This window comes from Strix uralensis, chromosome 10 (assembly GCF_047716275.1).
Source record: "Strix uralensis isolate ZFMK-TIS-50842 chromosome 10, bStrUra1, whole genome shotgun sequence".
Lineage (NCBI taxonomy): Eukaryota > Metazoa > Chordata > Aves > Strigiformes > Strigidae > Strix > Strix uralensis.
Window position 1 is genome coordinate 13724208 of NC_133981.1, and position 25588 is coordinate 13749795.

Here is a 25588-nt window from a genome sequence, read left to right on the forward strand (position 1 = left end):
CACTTTGTTGAACTTCTTGACCAGTGCAGTAGCTAGCTTCCAAGGTTAAGCAAACTGCCCTATATTTAAAGAAAAATAAACAGAAACCATACCACACATACAAACCAGGGGATATGCACAAAGTAGGAAAGTGAAGAGAAAATCCCAGAGAGATTCTGAAAAAACAATTCTGTGCAGACTCTAGTAATTCTGTTCCTGTTCCACAGGAGCTGAATTTAAGAGTAAACCACAGGGAGCTATTAAGTATGTTTTTTTTAGAAGAAGGTCCAAATATCTGCGATACATACCCACTGGTCTGTACAAGTGAGAGATTCTGTGTTTGATTCAAGAAGTCTATGGAAATATTTCATTTGGAGAGCAAATGCATAAAAAGAATAAACAACTCTGCTTTGAGCCAGACATAATGCAAACAATGCACACTTTCCAACAAAATCTGGCAACTTGGTTCATGAAAGCACATTCAGATCATTAGTAACTGCCCTGTGCTAATATCCTTCAGCAAACTTTCTTACAGTCTCTTAGACACACTTTCATCCAGACTTTAAGGTGATATACACAAGCCTGTAGACAGAAAAAGGTAAAGAATAAAAGTTTAATTTTGATGTCAAAGGCCATGGGGAGAATCACTCATAACGTCATTCACACACAAAATTGGCAGTGAAACGGAGATTTAATGATACTTTAGATGAGCTAAATCAAGCCCTTTCTACCTCCCAAGAACTTACTCTGTAAGATTAAAATTCCAAGTTTCCAAGGTCCTTAATGCCAAAAGGTTAATTTTCAATCAAAAAAAAAAATTAAGTAAAATAGGGAAGAACAGGAACACCTCGTTTAAACTCTGGATGAAGACCTAAGCTGAAGGCATTTATTTTGTGGAGCCAAAATAACAATCGGAGCTTGAGGGCAACCGCAGCAGCAGGCACCATGAGGATGAAGCAGGTCCATCTATCATCTGTGCGCCTGGCACACGTGCGAGCTTGCACAGATCTGCAAGAGTTGGCCTTGCAGTCGCCCTGGGGGAAAGCTTCTGCCTGGGTTCCTGCCCGCCAACACTATCCAAACCAAACGTCAGGATCCAGGCGCTTCCCCAGAACTGCCCGTCAGCGGCAGAGCAGCCACGGCCCAAGCTGCAAACTGGAAAGCTGAGGCTTCAGGCACACAAAACCAGTCTCCAGAACAAAGCCACAGGGCCAGTTTCTTCCCGTTTAAGTGAGCACTGAAGAGTTGTTTTCCCTGGCCCATTTCATCTTTCAGTACAGATCCTGAGCCGAGCAGCTTCAAACAGAGACGGTCACAACCCAGAGCCATGCAACCTGCAAGAGCCTTTTAGGAGGTGAATCTCCAGTTTAGGGCTTAGTTCTTGGTCCATTTCTAAAAGGGCTTCAGTGCTTAAAATCAGGAGGGCTCTGGCAGTGAATCACAAGGCAGCACTGCTAAGCCAGGTGCCTGCACGCTGCCAAGGGCAGGATTCAGACACTCTGGTCTGTGGTGTCCGCTGCTAAGTCCTTAGAACTCGCCGCTCGGCATGCTGCTTCACGCAAAGCCAATTCTGACACCCTTAATTCTTAAGATTTAAGAGGAGAGGCTGAGAGAGCTGGGACTGTTTAGCCTTCTGCAGAGAAGGCTCAAGGTGATCTTACCAATGTGCAGCAATACCTGATGGGAGGGAGCAAAGACAACAGTCTATTCTCAGTGGTGTCCAGTGACCGACTAAGAGACAACGGGCACAGACTGAAACACAGGAATTCCCACAAAATATAAGAAAAAGCCTTTGTACTGTGGGGATGGTCAAACGCCACAGTAGGTTGCCCAGGGAGGGTACGGACTCTCCATCCCTGGAGATACTAAAACCAGCCTGGACACAGTCCTGAGCAGCCTGCTCCAGAGAGGGTCACCCAGCCTCTGTGATTCAGTGTGTCCTGCTGAGACCTGTGGATTCTGCTCTGAAGACCACAGACTTGAAAATAAGATATTCAAATATCGGGTATTACAACGTGCAAGTCTCTTCATGAGTCCAGCACACTGAACCCTATCTTAAAAGATAAAGAAATTTCTTTACTTAAAAGTACAGAAATTACTGAGATAACAGTTACCAGCATCACAGGGAAGGAAAAGCTATCATCATTTGCATGACATCCTGAGAAACTTAGATAAAACTAGTACCTCAGTAATCTTAATAGGTTTGTTACACATTAAACAGCAAATACAATGAAATGCTGTATTTATTGATTTTACAGTAACAATTCAGGCAGAAAGACACGTACAGCAAAGAGGGGAAAGGCCACCAGGAGGGGAACGATTTTACTGGTATATGACACAGGCTTGAAGCCAAACAAAAATGTAGTGATATTTTTAAACAGCAACAAAGACCCTTTCTGCCTCCACATAAGTGATCTGCCCAGCCAGCATATTGCTGTTTACAGACAAATATTTACTATATGCTCCCATTTAGCTCAAGTAAATGGAAACAGGCAGCAAAGCCTGATCATATAAAACAAAGACATTTAACATTTGATGCTCTCTAATCCCCCGAGTTGATCTCCTCTTTCCTAGGTCTTCCTAGGCTTTCATTCACTGTTTAATATTTACCTTTGTGAAAGGCTACATCTTTAACCCCCATGCTGACTTTTAAAACCTCTTTGTGAGCCAAAATGAATTTGGAAAAACTTGTTTCTGTTAAACTTTTCAACAACTAAATTGTTCTTTTAATAAACGATGATGAAGCCAAGCAGTATATTATTCTCAATATTTGCAGAACAAGGAGGAAGAAGCACATACTATGGGTGTAATGGGTGGGAAATTAAGAAATGTCTCTCCTAGCTCAGCTGTCGACCTTCACCTACTTCCTCTGATTATCTCCCACTTCTAAACATAGGAAACTTTTTTCTTCCTAGTAATGCAGACCCACAAAGGGTGCCTTCTCCTCTCACTTCTGTCATCAACAAGATAGCAAGATTATTTTCAAGACTAGCTCTCTTGCTTTTAGTCACATATCAAAAAACGGTTATTTGGTATTTGTTTTCAATGACTTTTTCACTTTTCCTCCATAAACTGGGGCCACAGCAACCAGCATTGCAGTAGGAGGCTTATCTAAGTATTCATCGTTGTCACCTTTGACAACTGATCAGCAGTAGATAGCAAATTATGATTCATGAAGTAAAGATCTTAGATACAAACACTACCTTCAAAAACTAGATAGATCTTATCAGCATTAACAGCTGAGTCTCCTTCCAATAAGATTATCATTGAACTATCAAAAGCATCAAATCTTACATTATTTATAAAACCTTCCTGCATCCTTCATTTTCTGAAACCAAATAAGGCAATTTCAGGAAGCAAAGCTAAATGCATGAAGAAAGAAAAGTGAATGCCTGTCAGGACTTCAAGGTTCACTGGCATACTACCACTGCAATATAGATCACTTAAACTCTGTTTCTTACAGCAATACTCAACTTAAAAGAGCTATTAAAAGACTTAGGCTATATCAATTTTTGGACCTCTCTAAATAAAACTTCAAACAGAAGGGAAGATGACGCAATGGAAGAGAAACACCAAACCTTCTGGTTCCACAGACATTCCAGTCACTGTTTCTGACTCAAAAGGAACACTTACACTATCACCCCTCTATCAAGTCATTACAGAACCGTTAAGTGAATTCTGAATGTATTTCAGCCCCATCTCTCAAGCAACTGATACAGCCAGAAACATGGAGGAGAATGACTCAGTAACCAGTTTAGGAACCCATCCTATGAAGGGGGATATATATATTGCTTGAGGTTACTGGCAAAGTTTTCCCACGTTTGGTCTAATCTGGTACAAACCAGGGAGAATGGACTCTTCTTCACCAACCTGCTTGTTGATCCAGACGACAGTGAGAATGCAGGAGAGACTGATCTCTGGCTTTCCTCCAAAGACTGAGATTCACTTCTTTTGCCATCAGGAGTTTCTGATTTGACTATCTGGGCTTTTCCAAGGACAATAGCTGTGTGACGCTCTTCCTTATGTTCTACCAAGAAGAAAGGCAGAGATTAGCAAGAATGACAAAGCAAAATACTATTATTTAAATTTTTGCAGCCTGTAAATAGCTTTTAAGAAAAAATGAAGTTACAAATATTTAAACACCAACACCTCATTCCCACTTAGATGCTTCCCAAAACTCTCTCAGTTTCAAAGGTTTAATTTCTTTTCCTGCATAGTAAAAAAACCAAAACAAACAACCCACCCTCTAAGAACCAAAGACTGAAACAGAAATGTTTCCTTGTTATGAGTTTCAAACACAAACAAAGAAAGGAACAAAGGGTAAGGCTATTTATCACTTTTCATAAGATGAAACGTTAGTTCAGAAATTAGCAAACCCTTAATGAGACAGCACTGGTTGCTGCTTGTTGCCACCAATTCACTTCACCCACTGCATGAGACAGCTTAACAGCTTTAAAGTTTTACAGGTCAAATTAATAGGCCTGTTTTCAATAAGAGAATCATTACAATTTATTTCCTTATGCATCTAAGAAAGACACTATCAATTTAGATAACTGACATTCCCATCTTTTAATAGGAAACATATTTTCTAGACAACACGTATCAGACACAAATTGTAAAACCATTCCATTATTTTTATGTTAAGTGTTTTTATCTATAAAAAGATGAACAGTTCTCTGAAAATATACCTTCTACCTCTCCAAAGGGAAAACAAATATAGACTAGAAAGTATGGTATGTAAAGATAAACTACTACCCACAAATATTTTCAAATGAGTTATTTACCTAGAAAGCTGCACGGGACATTAAAACCATACTGAGACTCATCTCAATAATAATCCTTATTAAGGCCATTCACAGAAGCATTCCCACTCCAACCACTTTGACTTTTTACCCCTCCAGAAATGGCAAACAGAAGTGTAATTAAAAGCATGGAGGAGCTATACCGTCTTTGAATTCAGCTACAGCGTGCCCTTTCCCTTCCACTAAAATGCCTAATTAAATTATCAGGAGCACATTTTTGCCTGTTGAAAACAACCGGCAGATTACAGCAAGGCAGTGGTTCAACTAATGAAACATTACTCTGAAATTAACAGGTTAAAAATAGCAAAGGCCCTGTGAAATAATGAGACCCAGAAGAGGCGTATCACAAATATTTATCAAATTCTTATGGTGCTTCCTCTTAGGGCAAAGCAAAACCCTATGTTTAAAAATTACAAAATATAAAGACATTTGAAGTTTAAAGATGCAAAACAAGACGATATAAATCAGGAACTGATGATTAAAACATCACCAAAAACAGAGCGAGATTTTCAGCGAGGTTTAAGTTACATCAACCAATACTACAATAGAGGGCAATGGGAGATAAGAAGGGTTTAAAAAAAAAAAAAAAAAAAAGGTGTGTTCTAATTGTGTACAATTCCACTACTTTCATGAGAATGCGAATAAAGCAGGTGAGGAATGCAGACAAAGCCTTTGCTCTTCTCAGCAGTTATGCTTTCAAATGGCAAGTCATCAGATCACTGCTGGTTTTCTTCCTTTCACGTATTATAATTTCCAGTTTAATAAAAAGGTAATTGCTGTTAATAAGAAACACTGAGGAAACAGGCTTTAGGCATCTGTTCCTTCACCCATAAATCATCTTTTTGTTTTGTTTTTCAAGTAGTTTACAGCCAACCAGATGCAGATGTTTGGCATAAAACTAGAAACTGAAATTTCAAATATTATTGAAAGCTCAGCCCACGAAAAGTGTAATGAAAATTTTTCAGGTTTGTCAGAACCAGACAGGGTGGTATCATGTCCTTAAGTCAACACAATACAGGATGATACACCTGCTATAAGTTATCTTCTACCTGAGCACTCTTTTAGAAAACCTATATAGCTTTACTCAGCTTCGCAAAGTCTGCAGTTCGGCACACAAAGAAAAAGCTTACACGGAAGACAAAAACCCCGTAATTCATAGTAGCCAATCTCTCCACAGAGCATAGCTGGAAATTAGTCTTTCAAAGTCTATGATCCCATTATCTAGTAACACATTGCTTCTGCCACTGCTATGGAAGAGGAACATCACTGTAAATTACGTCAAACAAGATCAACTTTACCTTCAGATTCCTTAATTTTTTTTACCCTTCACATGAAAAGGATTATGAATTGCATCAAAGGTCTGGCATGAAATTATAAGGATAAAATTCATACTATTATATTGGTATTTTCATTTATTTTTATTCTTGAGAGCTCTGCAAGAGGGGGCAGCACAGGAGACTGCCAAAGATGAGTTCAGCTCAACTGAAGAGCGGAGGGATTTGTGAGAGCTGATGCAAACTAAACTGCCATATTTTCCCAAGAATACAGACAACAGCGCATCCAATTCTGGCCAATGGAATTCTCTCCAAAATTCAGTATCTTGACTAAATTATAACTCCAGAAGTTATATTAGGTGAGGAATGCTCTTCTAAATCACACATTCAAAGACACATGCACGCTGCCAAAGCGACCAGTAACATAAACCAAATGAGACTGCACAAGCCTACAGGGAACAAGTTAAAGCACATGTGGGTATTTCTTTGATGTTGTGGGTAGCAAGGATAACAAACACATGCTAGATGTTGATCCTAACTCATAAAGAACTGAGCAACTGCAGTTGTGCATTCCCACTTTTCACTGTGTTGAAGTATATAAACTGAAAATGAAGAGAGTTAAAAAAAAGAGGCAACGTACTGTATGAACAGTGTAAAAGATGCTGAAGTATTTTATTGCTTCAACCTCGGGACAAATACTTGTTCCAATCCACACAAATATCTTCGCAGTTCCCAATTACTGGCTCCCTATCATGCTAACAATACAGAAAAGCTGAAATCTAGCCAGCAATACCCACGATCACCTTCACTTCAAAGATATGGATCATCACATGCCCACTCTCAGCAGCTTCAGTAGATTTGGATTGGAACCTAAGATCCCATTTCAAGCAGCTCATTAAAATATGTACCTATATAAAGCACATCTATACACAATCCCACTAAAATCAAACAAATATATATTTATTATGGGTTGTGCTTATGTATCACACTAAAATCAATGGCAGTCAGTCCTTCTAGGGTCTGTTTGATTTTTATGCTTTTTTTTTCCCCCTTAAGGGCTGAAGAACAATGGGAGGAAAGAACATTTCTCTGGGAAACCCCCCACTTGTTAGTGTGGATCAAAGAAGGGGAAATTAAACAACATTACTAACCTGTGGCTGCTGGCAATTCTTTGACAGTGATGACTTCTTTGTTTTGAGCATTTTCTGTTTTCCTCTTACCACTTTTCTTCCACCGACTATTTACTTGATCCACCAAAAACTGAAATTCACTTCTGTGTTTGTTTCCTGAAATGTAACAGTGTGTTACTGAGCATTGCCACAGGACTCTTAGGTACACCATAAAAGGTGAAAAGAATGTGAACAGAAATAAACAGAAAACACTGAATTAAAAACATTTTTGTTACAGCAAATGAAAACCAACTCATCACTGCAATGTTCCATATTCTATTAATGATATAAATCCATGTCTATGCTTTTACAGTTACCCAGTCATCAAAAACACTTGCACAGATGAAAACTTAATTTTTGCACAGAACCATGTTTCTTTTTTCTTTCTTTTTTTTTTCTCCTTAAACTTGTTAAGTATTGCAATTACCATTGTGACAAGATTTAATATTGTAGTCACAGCACCAAGCCTGTCAGAGCTCAAGGAGCGTCTGGACGATGCTCTTAGTCATATGGTCTAGTTCTAGGTAATCCTGCAAGGAGCACTCTGCCAGAGAGAGAGTAAAATCTCAGGACCATGCAAATTGCTTTGAAGTTGCTTTGGGTTTTCCCCCCTGTTCCTGCAGTAAAGCAATGTTGAAAGCTTTTGTGTCAAGCTTATTATACTGGTTTGATTCAGATCCTCTAAATCACACTTAATTGTTTGTTGGCATACTCTGCACTTTCAATCCCTTAGTATGTTTTAAGCAATCCTCTGGTATTCAGTCAAAGCAATGTTGTTTTTTAATCTAGATACTTCAAATTCTTTAGTCAGAGGCTGGGAAAATACCCAGTCTCCTCAGATAGATGATGCGGATTACCTAGCCCTCACTGGGTATGAAGGGAACACACTGTTTTCCCTACAGAATGCACCAACTTCTACTGAAACTGTGTATTTGACTGTAGCTACCCACAGCTAATACATCATGGAAGTCCATCAGCCCACATGCGTGGCTTTATATTGATATGTTACAGCAAAGGCAACAAATTAGTTTCCTTTATTTGGAAGGACTTCCAACAAAAAGTCACTCTGAGAAACGGGTTTGTCCTTCTGAGACAAATAAAGTACTTCAGCTAAAAACTTTAGCCTAATTTTTTGTCTACGGAAAAAGCATTCAAAACCTTTTCCACGTCAGAGGCAGGAAGGGCCGATACAGATCCGAAACGTCCTTGGGGCAGAGCAGCTGTTTGTAACCGCACGAGAAGGTGAAGCACACGCAACCCTTGCTCTGGGCTCCGTACTGCCTCTCCCAGCAGTGTCCAGACACCTTCAGAGACCCAAGACACGATGAAATCTCGGCTGCCAGCCCAAGCCCTTTCCGAGTCCTTTGCCCAGTTCCACTTGCAGGGAGGACTAAGACAAACCCCAGCACAGAGAATGGGCAGAAAACCAAGTGGGAATCCTGAGGACAGATGAGAGCCGAGGGCTAGCGACAGGCGAAGAGGGCCACCTTCCTTCCAGCCCACTGGCACTGCAGCCCTGGCCCAGCCAGCCCAGCGGGCACCCCCCGCACCGGGGGTGCACACATAGGCTCACACCACCCCACAAGCACCGAGAGCCACCTCGAACCGATGGCAGCAAAGCCATGTCCTGGTGAACCAGGGTACTTCAAAACCAACTCTGAGCCCAGCTGAAACAAAGAACTCCCTCATAACTTGTTTGCTTTTGTTTTCTTTTTTCGAATCAGCCTCTGAACTACCTTCTTCTTCCTCTGCAGGGTGGGGAGAGGCAGGAACAACGCCAACCTTCCCTGCAGCTGCAGCGTGGGCACTCCCCAGGTTTCCAAACCACGAGTGTGTGTCCAGCAGTTCTCCACCTCCTTCCCTTCCTGCTCCCCACACTCTCCCATCCCTCCCGATCCCGGCTCGGTGATGGGGTCTGGCTTCCCCCACGAACGCCCCGACCTCCTCCCCGACCATTACACATCTTCTCACAGCACCACTCAGCCTCAACATCCCGCTCAGCACAGCCAGCGCCCCAAGGAGTGGACACCCCTCGCCAAGCACCAACGTGCAAATAATCACTGCATCTAACCCACTTTTATGTCCTACTGCAGTGACAGGAGCGGGAAAAAGCCAAGATAAAACCCTAACAAGTTTTGCCCCACAGAAGGAAACAGATTTAAAACCAACTCCCTCTCCCTGCGTAGCTGAAAACGCCACATAAGGTCAACAACTCCTTTAATAAAAAGAAAGTTCTTGTCCCAGATGCTTGTGTTTGAATCGCTGCACATTCATTACACCATCCCTCTGGCGCTTCAGTTTTTCCAGTATTATTATTTTTTGTTGTTTTGTTTTATGGTGTAACTACAAAGCTTTGCAAGTGAAAAATAAATGTCCTGGCAAAACAAGGCACTATTCAGATACACTGTAAATCACCACTGTGCTGAAACGACATACCACACACTTTTCATAAAACTACAGGCATTTCAATAATAAAACAACCACACATGTAATTACAAATATTTAAAACACAAGACATAAATCAGTAAGTCTCTGAATAACATTGCAAATTAAAAGATTTATAAGCAGAAAAGGCAACAGAATACATTTTTTTAACAAATGTATTTCTTTTCCTGTAGATTTTTTAACTTAAATAGAGGCCTGACCATGAATAAAGTACAATGAGGATGACACCACGTTGAGGGTGTCGCTGAGCTCTCGAGGAGCAGAAGGAAGCTACCGCAGGGCACAGTGCATTTAATTGTACCTTCCAGGCACAGACTCAGGCAGTTGCTCAAGCAGAGCTTCCAGCCAGCATATAAACCATCCTCAAGTTCATCAAGCCAAAAATATTAACTGGCATTTCAAATACACTTCACACACAAAAAAAAGGCAAAAAAAAAAATACCAACAGTATAATTTGCAATTTGCCAAGAGCCTGGGAAATTGTAAAGAAGAAAAAAAGTTTTATCACAGCTGTTTTATCTTCCTTTTCAACAAGGCTGTTACACAGCTCCAGTGTGTTTCATATGGAAATGTGTTCATACAGAACAAAAAGCATATGGTTGGGGTTTTTTATTCAGAACTTATGCCAGAGTTAATTAATACATTAATTCAGCCGTGAATTAGGGACCTAGGGTGCAAATGTCGTAAATTGAAAGGGAAAAAAAGCCCCTTCATTGTATAACAAAGCTTTTTAAAGTCCGCCTGTGCTACAGTGAAAAAATGGCATTTGATAAAAGTTTTTTTAATCTCTGTCCTCTAATTTTAATGTACAATTCTTTTTTCATGCTTAGAATTTCTTCCCTATTGCTTTTGAGAAGTAATTTGCTGACACTAGTTAACATTTACCTCTTTGGTCATCACTTTTTATTAATTTTAAAACCATATGATCCCATTAAAATATTTTTCTACCTTGTCTTTTTTCCTGTCTTTGTTTTTTTTCTTTTAAAGACCTTTAAATGTTCAATTAAGCTGCCTGAGGCTCATTTATTCACTTGAAGATCCTGACAATTTTGAAACCCTATCCTTGTTTCTGGATAAATACCTGTTTCTAGAAAATTAAGACAGCACTTAGTATCTTCTTGTTCTAAAATGCTTACAACAGCTCAAGAAAATAAAAGGAAGGACGGGCAATGCCAGTCCCCAGCAACCACTGCCTGCAGCGCCGAGCAGCCTGGAGCAGACCTGGCCCAGGGGCTGCTGTTTCCACACCCTCCCCAGTCACACAGCACAACCGGTTGTGAGGTTACAAAGTGAACACGAGCAGGGATCCAGTTCTGCAAGGGATTTGTGCACATCCAAAATTATTAAAAAGTGAGTTAAGTGGGTTTCTTGCATAGGATCAGCTCTCTGGCAACAGCACTGCCCTACAAAGCGGCACATCCCCTCGGCAGCTCCTTCGCTCCGGGGTTACTCCACACCAGCCCTTCCACCCCCAGGTGCTCCCCGCCTGCAGGGAGAGGAATCGGGGCAACCTGCTCCCAGCTGACCAAATTCAGGTGCCTTTCTCAGAGGGCTTTGGGTCAGACTCACCTTCCACGATGAGCAGAACACCAAGGAGCAGAGCACTAACGGCTGGTGACAAGGCACGTGCGCTGCTCTGGGGGCCTCCCGCACTCACTAAACTTTGGATTTGTTCATTACAGAGCTACTAAGGCCTCATGGGGAAAAAGATCCAATTTGGAATTAATACTTTTTAAAGTATCTTTCTGTTTGGTTTGCTGGGTTTTTTTTATTTTTATTGTTAGAGATTTCTGCATGGCAAGAGAATAATTATTAACCAGTTACTCAGAATTAGAGGAGAATGCTTAAGGTTAAAAACCACAAACACTGCATGTATACTTAAAATATATATATTCTCAGGAACAACAACAAAAAGCAAGGGAAAAATTTACTGAAGATTTAGGCCCTTATTTAGCCTTCACAGAAACCCAGCTAAAATCAACAAGGCTAAATCTAGCTGCATTATGGAGTAATTTATACGCCTGAAGCAACGCAAGGAAACACAGGAAATATAACCATATTGCAGATTTAAATACACCCTTAAGTATAATCAGAACAAGTTGTCCCTTCATTGCTTTGCTCTTCTGTGGCTGAAAGCAGAGAAGTTTAATGTTCATTGAATATTGTTTTCATATTACATGGCCAACTACTATGTCTGAGGGTGCAAGCAGAGCACAGGTGAAGCAAAATAAGTGGTAAACAACAGGCAAGAAATTGTGAATAATAAAACACCACTAGGGAACTAAGTACAAAGTAATGTTATTTCAAACCTGATGTACAAACACACAAAGAAGGGTCAGAAAATCATCTGTAAAAAAAGAAATCTGTAAAAATCACCTACAAAAAAATCATTAGCCATTTCTTTACTAAAGTACTACAACAGGATGCAAGTCCTGTAATCTTTAACTCTCATGAGAATATTTGCTTCTGAACTAACCATAAAGATGGTTAGATGGTTTCACGGAGAGAGAAAACACTATTCTCAAGTTTGACCACACAATAAGGAAAAACACAGTTTAAAATACTGTTTTCCCAAGGCTCAAGTTAAGCAGGAATCAGTTCTCTGGTGAAAAAAAAAAAAACAAAACAAAAAAAAACCCATAAAAAAAAACCCAAAAAAACCCAACCAACAACAAACACCAAACACAAAACCAAAACAAACCTGAACCCACACAAAAAAAAACCAAACAAAATTGTATCATTGACCTATAGCTCTCCCTGTGATATTTTTCTTATTTTTTGTCTCTTCTCATCTTTTCCTTAAATATTTATTCCAATTACACTTCCTGAAACAACTGGTGTTACTTGGTCAGGGCAAAAGCAGGTTTAACAACCAACACAGACACTGGTCTCTTGCAGAAACAGAGGGAACGTGGTGTAAATAAAAATTAAACAAACAGCAACAACAAAACCAGAAAAAAAATCACCCAGTTTGTACTGAATCCCAGTTGCCTGTACAGGATGGAGGGGAAGAGGTCAACCAAATGAGCAGAGTATTCTTTCTAAGAGATTGCTTCAGAATCACAGAGCTGGACGGGGGTGGAAAGTAGAAGAGGATGCAGGAAGGAGACGCAAACATCTGAGTGCTTGTAGAGAGGGGTATGAAGGAAGGGAGTGAATGTGAGTAGCACTGTGAAACCCTAGATGATTTGAGAATCATAGCATAGAAATAAAATATGGAAAAAAGCATTTTTGGCTCAGTTAAAACATACTTTTTAGCAGTAAGGGCCACTTTGACAACTGCAGAAGTGTAAAAAACACATCGTTGAGGAAACATGCAGCCAGAAAGTATTTCAGAAATGCTGTATTAAATATAAACTACTGTGGCTACATTGCCTGTCAGTTAATGTCACTCTGCACTGGACAACAAACCTAAAAAACAAGGTATAGAAAGAGTAAATTCATGCAAACTTATCTGCTACAGAATGAGTTAGAGGACTTGGGAAGACCAACCACCACCCAGGATACAGGTGCATTTTAAATAAAGCCAATGTCCAATCATTAAATGTGTAGGGGAGGAGGGAATATCCTGAGTAATAGGAAAACCCAGTATCTGTGTTACTGGGTATACTGGTGAGTACAGGCCCAAGACAGCCAGCATTCACCCCATCTTGCCAGTTCTGCAGGCTCCTTGTTGGCAGAGATGCCTCCCTCTGTGGTAGCCCAGCTATGCCCAGGCCAGGCTGGTGCAGGCAGAACTGCCCGCAGAGCAGCAGCCGTACAGTGCCCAGAACTCAAAAAAAGGGAGAAAGCAGTATCAAACCTGAGGCTGAGAAAATTCTGTACATCTAAAACCACTCAGGAGTGCATGCCATTGTTCACAGGGGCACAACAGGGGGTAATAAGCTGCTGCTTTTTTTTTTTTTTCAACCAGTGAGTGACTTGATACACACAGATTCATATGCTGCAAGCCCAAGTTTTAGTGAAGTACAGAACTGACAAACTAATTAACCAATTTACATGAACCTCTGAATAATTCAGATTGTTCTCAGAGAACATGCCAAAAAACCTGGGGCAAGGAAGGATGAAGTCTCACAAGCAAAGCATGATCAGCCTTCACTGCAGTCACAACTGCTCTTCTGTTCTTCAAAACCAGCATCGTAAGAATTGCAGGGAGAGTCTCAGGCAGCACAGGACACTGAAACAGGGCTCACCCTCCACATGACAGCCAGCACCCGGCCACTCGACAGGACACGGCCGGCACGCATGTCCAGCACTGCCGGGGTCCCAGGGAGTCCCTTTGGAGAAGTTCTGGTTTTAATTTCTCCCTGAGGGTTCCCAGGGAAGCTGTACAACTACACATCGCACATCCAGTGCAGGAGACAGAAAAACTCCACTCTGCTGTTCTTTATGTCCAACACACACAGGAGGACCACGAAGAAGGTAAGTAGAAAGTAAGTGGAGATGTGCTAAGGAGGCAATCAGCTTCCATCTCAATCTTACCCAGCCCAGGCAGTGAGCTTTGTCAAACAGCAGTACTTAACACAGACTGAGTTTCAAAGAGGAAGTTTCAGCCCAAACAGAACTTCCAGCTTTGATTTATTAAATGGAGGGCAGGGGAAGCACACACACATGGAAAGCATAACTTCTGTGTGCACATTTTAGTACAAAGGAAAATAAGGTGAATTTAAAAGCAAAATAAAGTGAAACTTGCATATTACTTACGATAATCAGTGTGGATCTCATCTATTTCTTCCTCTGTCTGGTCCTTTGTGAAGGTCAAGCTCTACAGAAATCACACAAATGTTTATTCACAGAAACAGAAAGATGATAAAGCCACATACTTTAAAACTAGAGACTTAAAACCAGAAGAAGGATCAGCTATCTGTTTTTCCCACACCTGCTCTTACCACCTCATCCACAGACAGTGATGTATATTTAAAGTACGTATACACGCTATCTTGCTTTGTTTTCACAAAGTCAACAGGACTAAGCCAGGCCACCCCATATAACACCCAGCATGTGTGGACCATAAAGTATTTCCTAATACTGTGCAACAAACACTCCAAAAGTCACAAAAGTATCATATGTCATGGGAAAAGAACAGGCACTATTGCTGATATGGAAGCAAGGAATTTGCTAGCTAAATCCTAGAGAATTCTAGGAAGCAAAATACTCCCCACACTGCCATGGAGGGTCAAAATCCTCCAATATGACCAAGGGGAATATTTCCCAAGAATTTTTACTGCAATCAAAAAAACGTTCCCACTTAAATGGTTTGGGCATAAAAACATCAGCGGTACACAAAGAATTGCCCACAACAAATGAGTGGCATGAGAAAATCATGTTGATTATAAGATGGTATATGCAAATTCCAACATGCAACCTGGGAATTCTCATAATAAAGCAATAGGCAAACATGTTCAGTGCCCACTCTGCAATTTCTCCTAGCCACCCCCCCTCTTTGAGAACAAAGACAATTAGCTTACATTTTCACTTGGTTTATTACATTCAAGCTGAACCCGAATCTTCTCATTCTTTTCCAGCTGTTTAACAACTTCTGCAACTGTTTGAAAATACAAAGAAGGGATCACTAAAACAGCTGTTAAATGAAACGATGTAACAGCACTGAATGAAACTACCATGAATTTCAATCACCAAGACACAAACCGGCATTAGCTCTCCAACAGTGAAAACTCGGGACCCCGATCACAAGCACATCCAAAGGGGATGGTTTTACACACTGTTCGGCAGGTGTCTGCTCACACAGAGGAACAGCTCTCATCCACGGCGGCTCAGCAGCACAGGCAGTGCCTGAGACTCGGGACTGGGGGCAAGGTCAGGAGCTGCGGGCCAAGGAGCCTTGCAGGAAGCCCCGCAGCGTTTGCCAGCAGCAGGCTCTCAGCCACCTCCCGGGCCATTACTGTCATCTCCTTTGTTAAATTCATGGGAAAATGCAGTCTTTTCAAACCATATTTGAATCTTAGTCTAGCACACTGTAGTGTTTCTGTGGTGCACAGGCCCTTCTTTTATATAAAGTGTTTCCATTTTCTAATGTATCTTTCAATGGAAAATAAAGTAATGTCATCTACTGTTTATCTTACTTTCACCTCCAAGGACTACCTTCCAAGGCAACACGAAACTCTGCAGGCTTATGTCCAAAACCCATAGTCCAAAGGTGCATTACAACCTACTCTAATGATTAAGTTGGACACCTCAAAAGCATAGAAACAGACATCACTGTGTGTGTAAACATTTCAACTACAACTACAGCTATGCAGGACCCTGCACAGTTTATTCTGACATTGACTTTTACAAAGCTGTTTCTACACTTACTCATTTTCACAGAGCTACTACGTAGCTATGGGTATTTATTAAAACAAACACAGTAAAGTAGCCTGAGAACAAAAGCTTATTAAGCTGTGAAGGAATAAAACCTGTTCAAAACTGGTTTAAGCAAAATCAGGAATTTGGCACCTATGCTTCCTCAGAAGCTTGGCTATTCATATTATATAGTGACCTTAGGTTCACTGCTACCACTGAAAATGCATGTCTGCATCTTAAGTGCGAGTTTAATAACTTACCCTTTATAAATAAGTATTGAGCCAGAACTCAAAGTTTTGCGCTATTTAGGGCAGAGTAACTAAAGCAGACTGTAACACCCTGTGAAGCTCTTCATTTAGCTGGCTTGATGAACAGCATAGACTGGGACTTGGTGCTACTTCATCACCAGCATCGAGCAAAGAACAGCCCCAAGAGCCGAGTACCGCCAGCAAGTCCAAGGACTAACAGAACCGTCCGTTCTGTGCTGCGTCCATTCTAGCACGCCTCGCACAGACCCAAGGCTCCAGTCGAACCAGCACCCACTTCCCACACCGACCGCGCTGTCGTAACGGCAGCGGTGCAGCCCCAGCCCCGCGACCCCTCCTCTCCCTCACCCGGACCTGCCGCAGCTCCCAGCCAGTCCACTCCTCACTTTGCTTCAGAACTGCTCTGCTCCTGTTCAGCCACCGGACACAGCATACCCCCACCACCTACAGCAGCCTTACATCTACTCCTGCTGCCGGGGAGCTCGGAGGGGGACTCAGAGTGATTCATTACATTTTCACAATTAACACAAATCATAATGCAATTGAAATTCTGATAGAAGTGCTGTTCTCACAGACTTAAACAACAAACGTCCCAAACTTCTCGCATTGCTCAAGTCAAACACAGTTTGATGAGCACAGATGAGCTGGTTCTCATCCCAGAGACTTTCTGATGTCCTAGAAGACAATTTTTGAAAGCGTTTATGTTTATTTTTGGAAGTGCTTAGGCACAAACTAAGCAGTGACACTTGGCACCTAAATCACTTCGGCACTCAACCTTCTTAGTCAAGTTCTTAAAATGGTTAAAGGAGCAAAATGGAAACATAAGTAGTGTTGGTTGCAAACTCGCTTTTCTCACACACCTGCTCCCACAATCCAGGCCAAGAGCTGGCAAGTGAAATCAAGATTTCAAAAAGCAGAAGCCTAATGTTTGGCTGCTAGATTCATATTTATACTCCTCAGTGACTGACGTTATTTTTCAAAAAGCACCGCATCTGGTGGTTCTGCCTGTTTAATAACAGAGTTGAACACCAAAAACATACTTTATTTTTGAAATGCCACAGTAGAAGTTGTGGATATTCAGCATTTCCAACACTTTGATCACATATAAAACCACACATGCATGGAGTCAACATATGAGCTTTTAACATTCACTTGAAATAAACACTCCCCTATACTGTCAAATTTGTGAAATGATAACTGACTAATTAAGTGGTTTTTTTACAGTGTTTAAGTTTGGCAGCCTTCTTGAAGGGTACTTCTCACCCCGGCCCCAGATTATTCCTGTTACAGACAAGCAACAAATAGCAAAGGTAAGGTTTAGCTGTGCACCTCTAGCGGTGCTGTCTGACCCACAGAGATGCTGAGCCCAGCTGTGCACGACCGGCTCCTCAGCTGCCAGCTCACTGCCCTGCCCGCTCACTCAGCACCCAATAGTCCCACTGCCAGCGAGACCAAAAATTTATCTGGTCCAAAGAGTTTCTGAGCCCTTCAACACACACAAAGACATTCAGAATTGTTTACAACTCCTGGAAAAAACGGTGAACTTGTGCTTCAGGACTTGAGTCTCTCTAATAACATGGAAATTAAAGAGATCACACTGAGGATGAGGAACAGTATTTCTCACCTCTCTACCTTTGAGGTAACTGACACCAGCTCTTGTCAGCAGCAGGACTGACCTATGCTACAGACCTAGCAGACGGCAAGCTGCATCCTGAAACCAGTGCAGAGCATGCAATACCCACTACAGGAGAATTCCCAGGACACTTAATGGCTGTGCAGCTCCCAGGAGAGTAATATCAGAACATGATCCTGTTAAAAATTCCTTTAAAAGGATTGTTTGCCATAAGCTTCTAATCAAATAAAAAAATAATATAGCTATAAATCTGATGTGTCTCTCTCACCCACGCATGCCAGTGTATTTGTGCTGTTACTTGTTCCACTTGCAAACTGAATTGAGAGGTGACAAATGACACATCTTTTTTAAAGATGCATGTTGTCATCTTGTATAAAACAGAATATAACAAGATGAGCTGGGACAATTCTCCCTCTATCTCATACATGCTATTCAAAATTTTTAAAATGGTCACACTACCTACAAAGCCAGGCAGCACAAATACCTGACTCACATCTCATCCTCCGTGTTCCAGCCCGGGCATTTCCCAAGCATTAAGCCTGAGCACATGCAAACAATAGACTACTATTTAAGGCAGTTTATACTGCACTCACATTAGAGGCTAAAACACATTCTCCTTATCCCATACAGCCATTTCATGCTGTATATAGTCTGAGTTTAATTGTATAAAATTGCTGCCAAACACCTAAATTGATATAAACTCCAGCAAAACATTAACGTGTTCTTATTAATTCACTCTACCCTTACCTATCATCTCCAAAAAGAAATCTAATTTTGAAATGAAATCCAGTAAGAATATAAAAGTCTCAGTATATAGGAGGAAGAGAACAAATTCAGAACAGAAGATAAATTAATAATCCATTCACTTACGAAGAACCTCAGGTATTTCCAGGTTTTTTTACTAAAGCCTCAGAGTCTAATTTGGAGGCGCTCGTTAAAATGCAAAGTCACTAAAAACACAGAACATTTTTCAGAACAGGGTTAGTAAACCAGGAAGTATCAAAGAATTTCAACACAAATGTACATCCTTGCTGGATACTTCCAGAGTATCACAACACATTTCTGTTTTTCATTAAATTTCCATTTTTTGCATTAATCTTGATTTCTATAAAATAAATTCTTCCAGCTCCAGTTTTCCCAAATAATCAAACCAGTGTTATCCCTACCCTGAGAACTAAGAGAAGGAGAAATGCATACAAATAGTTTGCAATAGTAACAACTTTCCTAGAATTTCTAACTTACCTGATTTGGGATTTAGAGAATCACACTGAGCATTATACATGTGCACAAACTCTTGGTGTCTTTTAATAAGCTGTTGTCGGGTCCCGTGGGTAGATAGACCATGTTCCTTTAGTCTCTTCTTCAAATCACGATCAGAGAGCAAGTTGTAAACAACTTTAGACATAGGCTTCCTTTTGTGAGCAGAACTGCAAAAGGAAAAGGAGACAAACTTTCTTTACTCCTATGAAATATACTTCTACGAAATATACTCCTACGAAAACCAAAATACTGACTCACATTTTTACAGGGTATTTCACCCACTCTTGCTAAGAAATACCTGAAAGAATCATTTCAGCCATGACAAACACACAACCAATTACACCATGTATCACAGATGGAACAGCTCTAGGAAGCCAGAACACTTTTTCCATCTACCACAAAGAAAATTTCAAACGTGCAGGAAGCAATAGGTCTAGTCTGATTTTCTTTAGGCAATGATGCAAACACTACTCATGTAACAAGTACTGCAGCTCAGTTTTTAGTATGTACAGCAAAGGCTTCAGAACCACATCAGCAAACACAGTATTGTTCATCTTCATTAGGATCAAGTCTTACATTTGCCCTGAATTCAAAAGGAAGTGTACTGCATTCAGACTGTGGAAACACAGGTTTTCCACCCAAATACTGGCCATGTCTTACCTGAATCAGTTGGTGAAGTTTTAAAAGCATTAAAACTGCAAGCCAAAACTTGAATTAGGAGATTTTTCAGCTTTCTGGGAATATGACTTCAAGAAAGATAGTCATGTACCTGAAAGCCAATCTGTAGTTCCCATCTAACAGAAGGGTAGTTTGGTAATAGAGAAAGTGGCATTAAACAGAATTAATAGTGCTCTCAAATAACATCTAAACCCAAAACTTACTCCTTCATACTGCCTTATGTTAGAAGAACTCAACGTTCCTGGCATAGTTAGGGAAAACATATTAACTACAGGAAACTGCCATAGAAAATTCAAGCCCTACTACAACTTTTGTCATCTAAAATTAGCAGAACAGTTTCCTTCTGCACAAATGAGCTCAGTCTTCCCTACACCTCCCGGTGAAATACAAGCTAGCCAGCAAAGGTACCAAAATCCATCTACTGCCTCGCTCATCTTCGTCAACTTAGTCTATTAGTTACAGAAGAACAGCATTTAGTTAGACACTCTTCTTCCTGCAGCAAAATAAAATTCAGCTACACTGATCTGAATTACATAGAAGTTAACAGCTTTCCACTGTGAAAGCAAGAAACATTTGAAAACTGTATTCAGCACTTTCAACTTATCACATTGAAAATAAATATCAAAGTTTTTAAAAAAAAAAAAAAGGCTTACACAAAAATTGTTGTTAATTATTTTACTCTTATATAGGCCCTGTAGCATAGCTGGCAAAAAAAGACGTATTACAACAATACACTTTTCAGGAAAAGACTTTTTTCGGATTCTTTTGGGTAATATAAAAAATTTCATTGAATAATTAAATCTTTATAAATCCTAAAAAAGCTTTGTATGTATTATAATTCACCAGCAGCATGACCTAGAAGAGTGATGACAGTTTTGCGAGCAGACAGATATGAAAACAGTTCACAACAGTTTAGAATCTTAATGTTTGTGGGGTTTTTTTCCCATCCTTGAGAAATGCAGTGTTCTTTGAAACCACACTTACCTGTTGTCATTACTCCTGTGCAGGTTTGAGGGATTAACTTATCAGTTCCGCTGAAATACTGCTCAACTGTTAACATAGCATGCCATGTGCTCCTAATTTGAGAATAAACAGAGCTAGAATTCCTCCAAGATGAACTAGAGGGGTGCTGTTACTGAAACCTGACCAACACTGCCATAAAACAAGCACATTGCCAAAAAGCCAGCATTTAACACACCATAGCCAGTCCCAGGGAAATATCTTGCATGATACTTTCTTAAGATCCAAGCAGTCTAGATAAAATAAGCAAAATTTTAAATTCTGTTAGGGATGTGGGCTTGACACCAAATAAAGATCTGGCTTTTATTTCCATTCATCAAGAACAGAGAAAACACTAAAAACATCCCAAATGAAAATTAAATTGTAACATCAGATTTCAATATTAATTTACCATTTATTCACCTTCAAAGTCCTTTAGCTTAGAGATTGCATTCTAAGCACGACTGGGCAAAATAAGAACTTTAACATGAAATTACTTTCTAATACAAGGTTCAGAGGAATTGGAAATACAAGCATGCAGTAAAACCGCATGCAGTAAAAGTCCCTCACAGTTCTTAAGTCTGATCAGTTAGAAATAATAATGGCCTAAATTTATGCTAGTAAGTAAAACAAACTGAAATCCACACTTCTGATGTGAATGTGGCAACCGCGACAAATTCTAAGGCGGAGGCATAAAGTCAAAGGCACACATTGATCTATGGGAATTGAGATCTTAAAGAAACAACCTTGACTGGGGCAACTTGAAAAGAACCACAGTGAGCAGAGTAAGGTGCATTTTATTTTTTATCTTGACAGCTAGTGAAGCAATTGTCTTTTGGCCCACCTGAATTGAGGGAAGAAATTCATTCACCAAGTAAAAAATGGGAATAAGTATTATCTGAATGGAATTCTAATGCTAGTGAACAGAAACGTGATAAGAATAATGTACAGACTAAGTTTTACTGCCTGTGTTAAACTCTTTAAAACATTGCTCAGTGTTTTCTTGCCACTAAAAGCCAAAAAGTAGTGCTGCTGGCAATCCACATACTTCCTTGAGAGGGGAAAATCACCACTATCATGTTTATACAGTGATTTTAAAGTGATCTATACAGCAGATAACCAAGAAACAAACACAACCCACTGTATTATAACCCATCAACCAGTATTTCTTATTTCAGAGTGCAGAAAAATGGCTACATGCGTATAAAAGTTCTTAAAGTTGTTTCTTACCTTCTGAGGCTGTCCTTCTTCTCTTCTCTTGTCAAGCAGCTATCCAGATGTTTGTTTATGTAGTGCTCTGGAATAGCAACCTCACAAACAGGACATTCCACTGAAGGCAAGGGAGAAGGCAGTTACTAGCACGTATATTACAGCAAAGATGTTTCCACCTGAAAAACTAATGGTTAACTGAAGAAAATGAAAATCCAGAATTCCAGGTTTCTTTTAAAAGATCTGGCATGTCTATCCAGACTCTTCATTTTTAGCTCTCATTTTCATTCCAGAACACTTACTTCCCTCTCTACGTAACATCAGAACAGCTCACATCTCCCCTGCAGTCAGATGGAATGGAATCTCTAATAAAAATCTAGAATAACATACATACTACACAGAAACCTAGGGGCTAATATAAACATAAGCGTATTGCCATGCTAATGTTTTTCACTTTTGCAGTATTTCACTCCTAACTAAAGGAAGCTGCTTCATTTTCATAAAACGGTATAGCACAAACTTTATTCACATTAACATAATGATCCCAATCTCTGGCTCTCAACAGGACTGTCAATGGATGAGTTAACTCAGCCTCACAGGAATCCTGAGACCCAACCATGCCTCACACTCATTTCTTAGGACGGATAACTAGATTCTGCGACTTGGGCTCAGAGGCTCACAAACGCCCTACAGCACGGTCCCACCCAACTCAGAATTCTTCTTGCATCACATTTTCAAGAACCACCTATAAACATTACCTGTAAAACAGTCAAAAACTACAGACTTAAAATATTCGTCTTTAGCAATCATGTTAGGTCAAAAACAAAAGGCTAACTTTAAATGAACAGTGTGAGAAAGACTTCAGCTGACATCCTCTGCATTAGTATGAAGGAAGTCAGTTTTGATTTAAAAGACAAAACAAAAAACAACCTATGAAAAACGCTGTAAAATGTTGTGGGAATTGAGAGAGTTATCTGGTAACACTGCTTTGCAATTCCTGACTCCCATGACATCATATTCTAGTCAAAGGTTTTTAAAAAAAAAAGAGTTGAGAGAGTAACACAACACAATAGTTCTGAGCAGTCTATTATGTATTTGAAGTTAACATTTCAATTCTTAACACGGGAACAAATAATACTTACTAAAACCACTTGAGCACTGCCTCATTTCAAGTCTTTCATTTATATTGTTTGACCAACTACTTTGCATCTGTGGAAATAATTTCAATGTAATGCATGCCTGACAATTTAATAAGGTCATAAAATGGTAAGCAAGTGAAAATTTCAATTGCTCAAGAATAAATGAGCAGTAAAATTTCATATGAGTTTCAAATTACTAATGCAAGCAAATCTGATGCATAAAAATAGGAAGTGTAACTTCTGGCTAAGTTGATGTAATTTTCAGATGGCTACTTTTCTGGCTGTATTACATCTTTAAGCAGTATTTACCCAGCTAATGAATAATATAAACTTCAGAGTTCCAGCTGAATAAATTGTTAAACAAAAGAACAGATAAATACAAACTAGTGAGAATCAGTGCTGTACTCCTACATAGTTTTTTTTAATTTAGGTTTTTAATTGGGTCAATAGGATGGCTGCATCATGTCATAACTAAGAGGACTGTCATTTCATTGTAGTTGATTAGTATAAATGGGCATTTTCATGCTTCAAAATAAATTAATATTATCACTGTAGAATTACAGAAGAATAAAGCAGATTACTTTCTTCTGGAGAGTGTAGGAATAGGAATATTAACAAAACTGAGGCCATGATCATTTTGATTGTGGGTGCACCCCTCAAATAACAAACATAAAATATCTTACTTCTGCTCACTTAAGGATACGAGAGCAGAATGAATGTCCATGTTGTATGTCTAGCCACTAAGGGGAAGGAGAAGAGAAAATGACTTCATTTTTTACTGAGTCAGTCTGTTGTGCAACTATTGTTTTTCAGAGTTGTTACTCAAAGCAAAGGAATCTGTAGGCGCTGAACTCTAATTACTTGGCATCAGCTCAAGCTTCCTCATCAAGAATATGCCTGTAACAGAGCTGTTCCACACAAGCACTAATCTGAATGAAGCACAGTCCGTTAAACGGGAAGCATCTGAACATGCCAGTGCAGATCAGAGCAGTGCAGAGAAATGAGAGGAGTGCTGTGTACTGAAGGTACTCTAATGCACACAGCCAACCACAACCACAGACGTGGGGAAGAGAGCAGCACAAAAACAAAAATTAAGCATCTCACCTTTCTTGACTACTTTTGCCACAGATGTAGAAGGCTTTTCATGACTTTTGGTGCACTCAGGACTCTCCTGTGATCCCACTTCATTATCTTTACCACCAACCTCTGCAAAACTGCTGTAAAGGTTATGGTGTTCCTCAGTTTTGAAAATCTTCTGATCTGTTCCTGCCAGGCCGTCTGCCTTTGTCAAGGTGCAAACTTTTTCCTCGCTCAAGAAACTGTCAATCTCTGGCACCTCTTCTTTTACAACAGGCCAAGAAACAGGACTCCTAACGTGGCTTTTGCCAGCCGAAAGCCTGCTACAGGCCAATGGAGATGAAATCAGTGGAGTATCCAAGACCAGCTGGAACAGCTGTTGTCTAGAAGCATCCAGGAGACAACATGCAGTTAGCTACATTGGACAGTATTAGCTTTTTCTTTCAGAAGAAACCAGAATGAAAACAGATGGAGCTTTTCCTCCATTCCTTCCTCCCTCTCCCCCTTGCTCGCACGCAGCACTCGGGAATTGGCTAGCCCACACAAACCAGGAGCAGGAGCACACCAGCTGAGCCTCACCACACTCGAAAGAACCTAGGAATTATCTTCCTGATTTTCAAACAAAATAAATTACCTTTTGCAAATGTAATAAAATGACTCTCAAAACATCAGACAGAATGCAGTAAAGAACAAGAAATCTTCCCCCTTATTTGAAGATGGTAGATGACCATTTTCAAGCCAGAGTACTTCAAGCACTGTGTCACATAGCTGTGACAGAGGCTTCTGAAACCAAACAGCTTAGCAGAAAGCGCTGCCATATTCCTTCTACCCCTCCTTACTGTAGGTCTCCCTAACATGGCTGCTCCCTGCCCACCCAGCCAAGCAGAACCCCACCAAGAGAGAGCTGCGTGCTTGTAAGGTCTTGAGATTTAGTGTCAGATAACCTGGATTTCATTCACATTTCATCAATGATCAGCCAAAGAGCACAAACCCGCCATTCTTTTCTCATATAAAATAAGGGGGAAACATCACTGCTCTCAAGCACAGCCCACTTCAGTCTCCACCAGAATGCTTACCACCCATCTACATGTGCTCTACCCCCCACCCTCCTCAGGGCTAGCAAATGTCAAGATGCAAGTTAAACAAAAGTCTCTTTTCCAATAAATAAACTTGTATTTTACTGGTAGGAACACAGTAGCAGCAGAAGGCTCATTCTCCTGTCCCTCATTAGTACTTTCAGCTTTGAGGTAATACAAAGAATTACAAAGTCACAGTTGTCCTACTCAGGCAGTTACATAAGTTCTTAAAGATATGTTTTATTCCTACCTCTGCCCCAGGGGCTTTTGCAGAATCCT

General features: G+C 40.3%; 1 protein-coding gene across 4 annotated transcripts in view; it reads right to left on the reverse strand.

Moving 5' to 3' along the window:
- The window catches only part of RAD18 (RAD18 E3 ubiquitin protein ligase), a 57994-nt gene that overhangs the window by 19485 nt on the left and 12921 nt on the right, over positions 1–25588 (reverse strand). For all 4 annotated transcript variants that reach the window (XM_074879238.1, XM_074879236.1, XM_074879235.1 and 1 more), the window contains exons 5-11: positions 24261–24616; positions 22039–22138; positions 19114–19298; positions 15138–15214; positions 14374–14434; positions 7207–7341; positions 3850–4006 (exon numbers count right to left, since the gene is read on the reverse strand). In XM_074879238.1, the coding sequence (XP_074735339.1) occupies positions 3850–4006; positions 7207–7341; positions 14374–14434; positions 15138–15214; positions 19114–19298; positions 22039–22138; positions 24261–24616 (1071 nt within the window). The remainder of the gene's footprint in view (positions 1–3849; positions 4007–7206; positions 7342–14373; positions 14435–15137; positions 15215–19113; positions 19299–22038; positions 22139–24260; positions 24617–25588) is intronic.